Here is a 12,531-nt window from a genome sequence, read left to right on the forward strand (position 1 = left end):
TCCCCCAAAGCCCCCCCCCCAAACAGACTGACCCTCCCTTCAGTTTCCCCCCAAAGCCCCACCCCAAACAGACAGACCCTCCCTTTAGTTTCCCCCAAAGCCCCGCCCCAAACAGACTGACCCTCCCTTCAGTTTCCCCCAAAGCCCCACCCCCAACGACAGGCTCTGATGCTGGCTTAGTTGGAACCGTAAATATAAAGACTTGTGCACATCGGTACGGCTAATTAGCTAAAACAGAGCCTAGTCAACCTTAAGTGCTGTAGAAGCTAATTCGCTAACGTTAGCTGACCTGGTTATCAGGCCAACCTTAACTGCCGTAGCTGGTAGTTATCGGAGTCCCTGAGAGCCCAGACCTCAGCTTGTTAGCTCAGATAGCAGGTCTGTCAGGCTGTTGTCATCGCTTTGTTCTGCTCTGTGCTAATGGTGTAGCTGAGCAGCTAGTGTTGTTTTTAGCTGCTCCGCTAACTGGTGTTGAGTAGCTGGTTAGCATCATGTTAGCTTTTTAGCTACACCGGCTTCCCAGATCCCAGCCGGAGCGGTGTGTTCTTAGCTCTGTTAGCCCCTCAGATCAGCCGCGTTCCTGTCGTCTGCACTGCAGTCTTTCTCCATCAGTGTAGCTGTCTGTCTGTCTGACCACAGCTCAGGTCAGTAGACAGTTAGCTGCAGCGCTAAGGCTAGGCTGCACAAACAGGGCCCCAGGTGGGTGTTTTGACCACTCTGTGACAGATTTTTGTGGCGTGATGAAACGATGCACTGAGACACATCAGTCCTCAGTGTGTGACGGGGCGAAACGCTGGTTTAACTCCGTCACAGCTGCTATTAAAGCCTGATGCAAATGAGGCTAATTAAAGCGATAGTGCGGCCACACTGTCCTCCTGTGTCCACCTGTTAGCTCAGCCGTGAAAGGCTGAGTGTGACTGTGGAGCTGGGAGTGAATGAGGAAGCAGAGTGAGTAAAGGTGAGAGTAATCACTCTGGAATGGACTCACACCTACAGACAGAAAAGAAACCATGAGGCAACAGCATTACCTCATCACCCAAACCCACAGTGACGGCTCGTCACCCAAACCCACACCGACGCCTCGCTCAGCGTGTATTATTTTATTTCTGGTCACTCCTCTTCAGATAACTCGACTCAGCGTCATCACAGCTTCAGTAACATCATCTGAACTGCTTATCTGACTTCAGTCTGCCCCGCCCTCTGACTACTTCACTCCTTAACCGTGTGATTATTATTCACTTATTCATTTTTAGAATTATTATTCAGTTATTCAAATATGTTATGAAGTATTAAGTGTCTTCTATTAATTATTTAGGAACTGCTATTAATTCTTCTTTAACTATTACGAGGTATTCAATATTAATAAGTTATTAAATAACTAATGTGAATTGTTCAGTAACTACAGGTTATTCAATATGTATTATGAAATATTAAGCAACTACAAAAAATAAGGAGCTGTACACGTCAGTGTCTCCTGTGGATTATTCAGTGTCTCCTGTGAAACTGGGTGTGATGGTCTACAGGAAACTACAGACCTGCTTGACCGGGTCACCTCATACTTTTCATTATACCAGATGTTTTGATGATGCGTGATGCCCCACCCACTCCCCGCCCTCTGTACTCTGATAGGCTGCACCCAGATGTCTAGAGTCAGTATCAGTGACTGTAGAAACTCCACACCAGGACAGAGTCCAGCGTTATCATCATTACCTTTTACAGCATCACTCAGCTCGTCTCAGCACAGGGTGTGTTCAGCTGTGTGTTCAACAAGCTATCAAAAACACTGAATAGTGAATTAGGACTTTGGATATGCAAATCAGCTCTCAAACATTATACATTGTCATATTGAAGAACCATGAGCTCTCTCAGCTCTGTCCTCCACCAGAGGGCAGTGTAGAGCTGCGTTTTACGTTTTGGTCAGAAGTTCTAATCTGTTTAGCCCAGTGAAGGAAACAGGAGGACAACCACCACCTAAGACTACCGTACACCACCTAAAGACTACTGCAGCCGTCTGAAGACTACCGCTTACTGTCTAAAGACTACTGCGGCTGTCTATAGGCTGCTTCACACTGTGTAAAGATTGCTGTAGCCATCTAAACACTTTCACACACCGTCTAAACACTCCTGTTTTGTTTTCACTGCTCGTGCACCGTCATTCAGCATTAACGTCGAAGCAGCACCAAACCTGAAGTTAGTGCCAGTAAATGGTGTAAAAGTATCTGGTCTTTTTTCTCCTTCGTCTCGCTCTAACAGTGAAGCTGAGAGCTGATCAGAGTGATTGATCTGTTCATGTTGCGTTTGTTTGTCACGTGACGTTATTGATTAAAGACAGGTTTGAGTCACAGATGTGAACCATCATGTTGGAGAAATCGGATCTGATCAAGAATCGGGATTGAGCAGCGCGGAGTTTAAACGCAGCCGTTAAGCCGTTAGACAATGTTAAAATGCACATATGTAAAAACGTAAAAGTGTGCGTAAAATGTAAAATGTGGTCTTGTAGAGACTCGTCGTTCTGCTATGTTTCCTCTCTGGTGGATGCTTTGATGTCTGTGTTTGATCTGAGTAGATAAAAGCTGTTCACTCCTATCAGTGGTGAGGTTAGTGTTCATTTTAGTGCTAATTGGAATATTAAATTATGCGGAATGCCTCTCGTGCGCTGCTGTAATCATGTAAAGAATGATCGGCAGTTGAGAAATCACTGTTACCTGGTTAACAGGTGTGCCACACCTCACTGTCATTCATGGTCACACTGTGTGTGTGTGTGTGTGTGTGTGTGTGTGTGGGGTGTGAGAGGATGTTTGTGTTAGAGAGAGAGAGAGAGCGAGAGACACAGAGAGAATGGAGAGTGAGAGAGAGCAGGAATGAGCAGATTAAGGTGTGTGTGTGATGGCGTGCGTGCCTGTGCAGGGTGTGTGTGTGTGTGTGGGGGTGTGTGTGTGTGTGTGTGTGTGTGTGTGTGTGTGTGTTTTACTCCCAAATAAAATGAACAGCACGTCAGTGTGATGATGAAACTGAGCTGAGAGAGGCGCCCCCTACAGGACAGCCAGCTCACAGATCACATCACCGCTCTGCTTCAGCAAATACATTTATTTTGCACGTTTATGTTGAAAAATATAGTCTAAATTTTGTTTTCTTTACTTTTAGGGATGCGCCAGTCCAACTTTTTCTCTCTGTACTGATTCAGGGTGAATATGTATATATTATTGAGTATAAGCATGTGTTCATTTTTCAGTTTAAATCCTGGATACCTCATAAAAAGTGCTTTTACAATCAAATTCATTCAAAAACAGAATATGTATCTATTTTATGAAATATTTTGTGGTTATTTGGGAGTTCTAAAACGAGGCACACTGGACACACGTTCCATAATCAATCATATTCTTGTAATTAGTTTTAAGGTTATGAGTCAGACGGATCACTGTAAATATTTTAATCTTAAACTTTTTTTTTCTATTTAATGCCAGCTAAAAGTTTAATTTTGAAATAGTTGCTTGCTGATGAAGCTGGAGTGAAGCTGCACTGAGCTTTTATTCTGACACGCTCTCCTGGTTGATTTAGTGGGGCTTTTATTTTGACACACTAGAGAAACACATGGTGCATTTTACGTCTGCAGAGAAAACGCAGGTTAGCTGTATGTAGAGCTTTCAGTTCCATTAATAACACAGACAGTTTGATGTGATGTGTTGTCTCACACTCAGCGTCGGGGTATTTTTACCTGTGAGGTGTTTATAAATATAAGTACAATCAGAACTGTGTGTATATGTTTGTGTGTGTGTGTGTGTGTGTGTGTGTGTGTGTGTGTATATATATATGATAAAAGACCTTATTATGATATTAATGACCATTTGAATTAATTAAATTACTAAGTGCAGAGTTTGGACAGGAAGTGTTTAAAGAGGGAGATAAAAACAGAGACAGTTGTTTGGTTCGTCTCGTTCTGTTTGTATTTCAGATTGTAATGTTTGTAAATAGCGGGACTTTTATTTTGGGCAGTAAGTAGTACTATTGATTTATTATTGACTATAATTGATTAACATTCTGTCAGTGATGCAGGTGAATCACCACCTTTATGACCCTCAAACACAGAGCAGCTCTCTATACATACACTTTGTGACATCACACGCGCACACAGTGCTGCTGGTGTCAGTAGTGTTGTGAGGAGCTGAAGGGGCTCATTATTCACACGCTCAATGGAGTCTTTGTGTGTGTGTGTGTGTTTGTGTGTATATCAGTGTGTGTGTGTGTGTGTGTGTGTGTGTGTGTGTGTGTGTGTGTGTGTGTATGAGTTTGTGTGTATATCAGTGTGTGTGTATATGTGTGTGTGTGTGTGTGTGTGTGTGTTTGTGTGTATATCTGTGTGTGTGTGTGTGTGTGTGTGTGTGTGTGTGTGTGTTAAAGGGCTTCCAGAGCTGTGTGTAATATTTTCCTACCCCGCTCTGACATTTCAGATTTCAGAATAACACAAAAAGAACATCAGTGTGATAATTAGCAGTAGAGCTGCAGCGCCACTAATCAATAAAGTGGACAATGTTAATTATGGACAGATGTCTGTGTCTAATAATGTTCACTCTGACAGACTGTAATACACTACAGGAAGTGTAGGGGGCGATATGGCTTCTACTGTTTCATTTAAAAAGCTCTATAATGTTCATATGATCCACACAGTCACTCTGACAGACTGTAATACACTACAGGAAGTGTAGGGGGCAAATATGTTAGTCAGTTAATTGAATAATAGTCAATGTTCTTAGCTGCAGCCTTAATGAACGGTCTGTAATAGTGTCTAGTGTTTATACCGTTAATAGCTGTTAGTGCTGGTTATTAACACAGCTCACAGTGCGATGCTAATTATGATTAGATATGTGTTATAATGCATTACGATGTCAGTTTTATTATGAAAATCTCAGATTATGGTGCTGTTAAACTGTAAAAACGTCACATTTAACTAAATATCCATGGATATGAAGAACAAAGCTTTAGCCAGCTGTGGCGCAAACAGTGTAGAAGCTCGTAGGAAAGCTTTTTAAGGTGAAATGACTGTTTATAGCTGCTGCCACCTTCAGGGCATAAATAGGTACTACACCCACACTGATTATAGCTATGATGGCTATGAATGCGCAGATTTAATTAATAAGCTTATTAGGTTTAAAGGTTTAAAGTGTTGTGAAAATGCTGATTCAGTGATTGATCGACGTATCGGCTCAGCCGTAACCGATCCGGGTAAAGTGGGATAATGATAATCAGACCAAAGAACGTTTTGCTGAAAAGTTCCCTAAAAGCCGTGAGTGCTCTGAGAAACTGCTCTGTCCACTTCCTGTCCTCTTTTTTGTTTATGCTGCACCCTGGCCTTCCTGTCACTGACCTCACTTCCTGTTTGTTCACAGACGTTCACGGCCTGGTGTAACTCGCACCTGCGTAAGGCAGGAACTCAGATAGAGAACATCGAGGAGGACTTCAGAGACGGCCTGAAGCTCATGCTGCTGCTGGAGGTCATTTCAGGTGAGGAATGGAGCTCCAACGGTCCACATTCGTTCATTCATTCATTCATTTATTCATAACCTGACTATCATGTGTGACTGTTAAGGCTGGCTGCATAACGTAAAGCGTCTCTTAGCACAGACACAACAGTTGCAGGCCTCTCAACGTCCAATCGGAACACTAATAATGCATCATGTGATCATATAAACGGCATCATTTCAAAAACATTGATTTCACCAGATCAAAGCATGAAAAGGTAAAACAGAAGATGCTTTGTTAGACGGTTGCCTGACTGCCTGTATTTAAGGTTGGTCGTTTTTCATTTTGTCAGTTTTCTGAGCCACGACAGCCAATAAACGTGGGTTTCTTAGGGCTCGACCCGAATATTCGACTTCCCACATGTTCATTCAGTGGATGAGTGTTCTGTGTTAATTTTTTGGATTCAAAGCCCACCACTCCCCCCGCATTCAGGCTCTTCATAATAAAAGTCCTAACACAGCCCAACATCAACATTTCGTCCTGTATTGTATTTATATTCCTTAATCGCTGTTAAAATGTGTAAATATATCCCATCTCAGCTCAGACGCCCGACATCCCACTCACTCCCGGCCGTAAACACCAGGCCAACGCGGCGTTAGGCAGCATGTTTTCCCAGCACGGCTACAAACAGCACCCGCCATACTGGACCCTCACTAGGGCTGCTGTTGCCCTTCGTACCTCAAGTTAGACCCCCTCCGTGAAGCGCTGGGTAACGTGAGCATGTGCTGTGCTGTTACCCCTCCAGCCCTCCGCTGAGAGGGGCTGGCGGGCCTGGTGGACGGAGTGAAGCCGTGCTGTGAGGAAAGCAGCGAGCCTGGAGATTCGGATTTTACAGAGGATGAGGCCGCAGATGTTCTTTCAACACGAATGTTGGATGCAGATTTTCTGAATAACTTTCTCAACCCCACCCCGTCTCCCCGCTGCCTCAAAGCTTCAAATGTTCACTGTTGATTACTACAGAAGCTCCAGAGCCCAAAAAATGGTATTCAGGACAGCGGTAGAGTTTCTGGAAGCTAACGTTTCTGTTACCAGCTGCGTTAACTGACCACCTAACGCTGACAGCTGTTTAAACTACAGCTGGGCGACACGGTAAACATATAATACTCTGATTCTTCAACAAATTTTACAATATTTACTTTTTCAGTCATCTGATCAGCTGGAACAGAGAAAAAAGAGCCAGTTTTAGTTTTAAAAATTGTATCAAAATCTGTGAACACAGTGATTTGATAGTTTTATTCTGTATTTGTCACTAAATGCAGTTAAACTGACTAATTTTACTCTCTTTATAATGAATCATGCAGTCGGTCGGTTTCTGCAAGCACTGATGATGATAAACACGATATGATCAGAAAAGCTTATTGTGACATAATTGATCGCGATAATGATATAGTGTCAGATTGCCCAGCCCTAAACTGTTCAAATGGCTGCTTTATTCTTCTTTTGCTGGTATTATCGTGATTCAGGTAGCTGGATTTGTTTCCTTCTCTCTCAATTAATACAGAAGAGACAGAGACGCTCCTCAGTGAACTCGTTGTGCTTCTATAACAGAATGAGTGAGACTTGATTGCCCAGCCCTAATTTGAGTTACTTGACATTATGTTGCTGCGCTTCACAGCAGATGAGTGGCTGTAAAAGTTAAGGTTTTTCACAGACGCTGTTTATCATTCAGGCTTTTGAAATTGTTACACTCTTATCGTTAGATCAGAGTGTCTAATCCCGCTCTAAACGTCTTTATAACGGGCTGTTATTTGTGATGGTCAGTTTGTAGAATGTGATGTTCGTCTACCTGAACCTGACGAGTCCAGAAAGCTGCCGTCTGAACAGTTACACATACGACCATTTTATGGGTTTCAGTGTGTAGAGTCAGATCTTCCTGTGAGCTGCTGTGTTTTCTGTCACCGTATAAAAGACGCATTTATTTTTGGAACATGGTTTTCAGCTCATACAGAGAGCAGGTTGGATCAGTAAGAGCAGATTATTGATCTGTTTAATCAGAGAAACAGTGAAGCACGACTGTTGTGTGACTTACGTTCCTATTCATGTGTTTTTGTGTTTAAAAATGTAGTTTGTGTAGTTTGAGTTTTCGGCTTTGTTAGATGAAGAGCGGAGCTTTAAGAGTTAATGATGAACCTGCTGTAGTTTTGGGAGGTTAATTAACTATTGTTGTTGTTTTCAGGTGAGAGGTTACCTAAGCCTGAGAGAGGGAAGATGAGAGTCCACAAGATCAACAACGTCAACAAAGCGCTGGACTTCATCGCCAGCAAAGGAGTCAAACTGGTGTCCATTGGAGCAGAGGGTACGACCAACACACACTACACTAGCGCACCAACACACACCAACACACACTAACACACACTAACACACACTAACACACATGGCACGGGACGTACAGTGTGATGCTCACTGAGCACTTCATTAGGAACACATTCTATCAGCTCCACTGACCGTATAGCTTCACTCTGTAGTTCTACAGTTACAGACTGTAGTCCATCTGGTTCTCTGCATACTTTGTTACCCTGTTCTTCAGTGGTCAGGACCCCCATGGACCCTCACAGAGCAGGTACTATCTGGGTGGTGGGTCATTCTCAGCACTGCAGTGACACTGACGTGGTGTGTTAGTGTGTGTTGCACTGGTGCAAGTGGATCAGACACAGCAGTGCTGCTGGAGTTTCTAAACACCTCAGTGTCGCTGCTGGACTAAGAACCAAAAATATCCAGCCAACAGCGTCCTGTGGACAGCGTCCTGTGACCACTGATGAAGGACTAGAGGATGACCAACACAAACTGTGCAGCAGCAGATGAGCTATCGTCTCTGACTTTACATCTACGAGGTGGACTGACAAGGTAGGAGTGTCTAATAGAGTGGACAGTGAGTGGACAGTGTTTATAAACTCCAGCAGCACTGCTGTGTCTGATCCACTCAGACCAGCGCAACACACACTAACACACCACCACCACGTCAGTGTTACTGCAGTGCTGAGAATGATCCACCACCCAAATAGTACCTGCTCTGTGAGGGTCCATGGGGGTCCTGACCACTGAAGAACAGGGTAAAAGGGGGCTAACAAAGTATCAGAGAAACAGATGGACTACAGTCTGTAACTGTAGAACTACAAAGTGCACCTATATAGTAAGTGGAGCTGATAAAATGGACAATGAGCGCAGAAACAAGGAGGTGGCTGATTGATGTATTGTGGAATATGCTAATGTTAAGTGTTCCCTCAGACCAATCAGAATTAGGGTGTCTCAGTTTTTAGTCAGTGTTGTGGTCAGTAATTTCAGACTGACCGGTCTGTGCTGTGGTGTATAGAATGTGAGCAGTGCAGATGTGCGGAGCAGCTGGATTAACTGTGTAAATTGAATATAAGCCGTAACAGCAGCACAGTTTCCTGTCTGGATGTGAAATTCTTCAGCTTCCCTCAAAAACGCTCCGTTTCACCACTTCCTGCCAAATCTGTCTGTGAGTGACTGACCTTTCTGACCCTCCTCCATGTTCAACACACACACAGAAGAAGGAGAGAAGCTCACATCCCTCTAAATAATGATAATAATGGGGTTTTATTTGTGCAGCGCTTCCTCTGAAGGGCTCTTCACTCTGCGCTGTTACAGCACATTCGCTCAGTAAAGGGTCACAAAGAATCAGACGGCGGGCAGAGACGGCGGGCAGAGACGGCGGGCGGAGACAGCGGGCAGAGTACACTGTAAAATAAGAGATGATAACCTGGAGAAATGTGTGATCAATAAGTCATATTAGCCTATATTGTGATCGTTTAAATGGGTGCTGATGAATAGAAAACATCAGATCAATAGTGATGAACTCACACATTCTAATCTTTGAAGCATTCAGAAATGTATATGAACAGCCTGTTTTGGATTCGTTGCTTTTGTGATGTCACAAAAATTAAAACGTTTACATAAATTTGCAGTTTAAGCCTACAGCAGTTAAGCCCCGCCCATTCAGCCTACAGCAGTTTAGCCCCGCCCATTCAGCCTACAGCATTTTGGCCCCGCCCATTCAGCCCACAGCCGTTTAGCCCCGCCCACTCTGTCTCCTGCCGTTTAGCCCCGCCCATTCGACATACTGCAATGTAGCCCCGCCCATTCGGCATACGGCAGTTTGGCCCCGCCCATTTACACTAAATTTATGAGCAATGTTTCAGCTCCTGATTGCTTTTTGGAAGAGGCAGAACAGCCAGTCAGAACAGAGCTCATTTGCATAGATCAGTCTTAAAGACACAGTAACTATAGACAGGTTGAGTGTTTACTGCGTCAGTTATGGTGTTTAAACTCTAATATGCTCTGTGTTTGTGCAGAAATCGTGGATGGAAACGTGAAGATGACTCTGGGAATGATCTGGACCATCATCCTCCGCTTCGCCATCCAGGACATCTCAGTGGAGGGTGAGTTTATTACTCCAGCGAGTTTCTCTGAGTCTGTATTTACCGTTAGAGCCGCTGGGCCTATTAGTGGTGATGTAATAGCTGATGTTATCGCACCTGTGGTAAAGCTAGACTGGTTTAAACTGGTTTAGCAGTGAACAGTTAACTTTCCCACGCTACTGTAGAGCGTGAACAGACAGGGCCGTGAGAACAGCACGTCCACAGTTACTGCTGCTGATTATAGGTTAATGTGAAAGTCCAGATTTTGGTCTCTGGTCCTTTCCCTGATGTCCTGAATGTAGAGTTACATCTTTAGATCTGCACTTCAGGGGAAAATCAGTTAAATCAGACTTATTTGGGTTTGTACTTTTTAAAGCAGTGTGAGAATTTTATTTTGGCGAACGGTTGAAAGCCTTACTTAATGAATATTATTATAATCAAATCTGTTATTCATGTTGTTCCTGAATCTCTCTGTCTGTAGAAACCTCTGCTAAAGAAGGGCTGCTGCTCTGGTGTCAGAGGAAGACGGCTCCGTACAAGAACGTAAACGTGCAGAACTTCCACATCAGGTACCCAGGACACTTCCACGCTCTTCCAAAGACTTCCACACACTTTCTAACACTCCCACGCACCTCCAAACACTCCCACGCGCTTCCAAACATTTCCACACACTTCCAAACTCTTCCAAGCACCTCCAAACATTTCCATACACTTCCAAACTCTTCCAAGCACCTCCAAACATTTCCATACACTTCCAAACTCTTCCAAGCACCTCCAAACATTTCCATACACTTCCAAACTCTTCCAAGCACCTCCAAACATTTCCATACACTTCCAAACTCTTCCAAGCACCTCCAAACATTTCCATATACTTCCAAACACTTCCAAGCACCTCCAAACTCTTCCACACGCTTTCACACACTTCCAAGCACCTCCACAGGCTTAAACACATTTCCGAACTCTTCCAAGCACTTCCACAGACTTCCACAGACTTCCAAATCCTTCCACATGGTTCCACACACTTCCAAACACTGCAGCTCCAAACAGCACTGTGTGAGGATAAACCTCAGGAGCTGTAATCTGCTGCAGCTCAGCTCCTAACTCTGATACCTGGATCATTTATCTAGAACCATTACAGTAGGAGGTGAGGTTTTTATTCAAGTCCAGCTGAATATTCAGACTCAATTCAGGATAAAACCGTCAGAGATAAACACACAGTTCGCCTGCAGTTCTGATTAAGTGCTGTTTGCTGGCGCTCAGACATAAATATATGGACACTCACTGTGGAGAGTTTTGCATAAAACCAGCAGCATAAACACTCTTATCAGCTTATCACTGTAATTTGCATAAATGGCTGTAATGTGAGTGAATCAGCAGCTGATAAACTCCTGTGTTCACGCGCAGCTCAGCACTGAGGGATTATACCGTTTTACATAGAACCAGAAATAATATAGGTGAATTAAACCCTTGTTAAAGGGCCGATAAGTGAATTAAACCCTCTTTAAAGGGCCCATTAGTGAATTAAACCCTCGTTAAAGGACCGATAGGTGAATTAAACCCTTGTTAAAGGGCCGATAAGTGAATTAAACCCTTGTTAAAGGGCCGATAAGTAAATTAAGCCCTCTTTAAAGGGCTCATTAGTGAATTAAACCCTCGTTAAAGGGCCGATAGGTGAATTAAACCCTCTTTAAAGGGCCCATTAGTGAATTAAACCCTCGTTAAAGGGCCGATAGGTGAATTAAACCCTCTTTAAAGGGCCCATTAGTGAATTAAACCCTCGTTAAAGGACCGATAGGTGAATTAAACCCTCGTTAAAGGACCAGTGTTTAAATCAAACCCTGGTTACAGGGCCTATAGTTAAAGGACCATTACTAGTTTGAATGAGTATTTTTCATTGTCTGAAACGCTGCCCCCTGCTGGTCACAGTGTGTAATGATGTTCTCCTCCTGCAGCTGGAAGGATGGACTGGCCTTCAACGCTCTGATCCACAGACACCGACCCGAGCTCATCGACTACGACAAACTGCGGAAGGTCAGACTTTGCACACACTTTACATTAAAGCACGTCAGCATTTATGCAGATTTTATACATTCATAATCAATATTCCCGCATAATCATTAGCTTTCTGACTGAAATAAAACTTTGAAAAGGAACCTAATTTATAAAATGTAGTATTATTATTTTATTATTTTATAAAATGATATTAATTGGGTGTTTATTGATCATTGTTTTGGCACAATTCAGAATAATTATTAAAAATACACAGATTTAATAAATAAATCTGTTTACAGGTTTTTTTTTACAGTGTTTTTTGTGTTTGAAAATATGCCAGGAATTTTATTTCGAGCAATAAATGAAAGCATACTTTATTAAATATCACCACCTTCAGATCTTCCCATCATGATACATCAGTTCCTTTTTACAACCTGTTGTTTTTTATTTCTGTTAGTTTGATCTGGACTGAAGCTGCATTAGAGTGAGAGTTTAGTGTATATGTAGTGCACAGTGACGGAATTAAAAAACGGCTGGTTTTTTTATTTAATTTAACTGTGTTAAATTAAGGAGGGGGGTAGTTTAATAGAGTGACCACAGGGTCAGATTTTATTCAAATCTATATTAAAATGGGTTTAATATC

At 43.0% G+C, this 12,531-nt stretch overlaps 1 protein-coding gene across 1 annotated transcript in view; it reads left to right on the top strand.

The window, feature by feature from the left end:
* Nucleotides 1-12,531, top strand: part of actn4 (actinin, alpha 4) — a 73,227-nt gene that overhangs the window by 33,619 nt on the left and 27,077 nt on the right. Inside the window, 5 exon segments of the mRNA XM_036556095.1 lie at nucleotides 5,385-5,499; nucleotides 7,694-7,813; nucleotides 9,831-9,917; nucleotides 10,378-10,465; nucleotides 11,849-11,927. Of these exon segments, the coding sequence (XP_036411988.1) occupies nucleotides 5,385-5,499; nucleotides 7,694-7,813; nucleotides 9,831-9,917; nucleotides 10,378-10,465; nucleotides 11,849-11,927 (489 nt within the window).

This window comes from Colossoma macropomum, unplaced genomic scaffold (genome assembly GCF_904425465.1).
Source record: "Colossoma macropomum unplaced genomic scaffold, Colossoma_macropomum, whole genome shotgun sequence".
Lineage (NCBI taxonomy): Eukaryota > Metazoa > Chordata > Actinopteri > Characiformes > Serrasalmidae > Colossoma > Colossoma macropomum.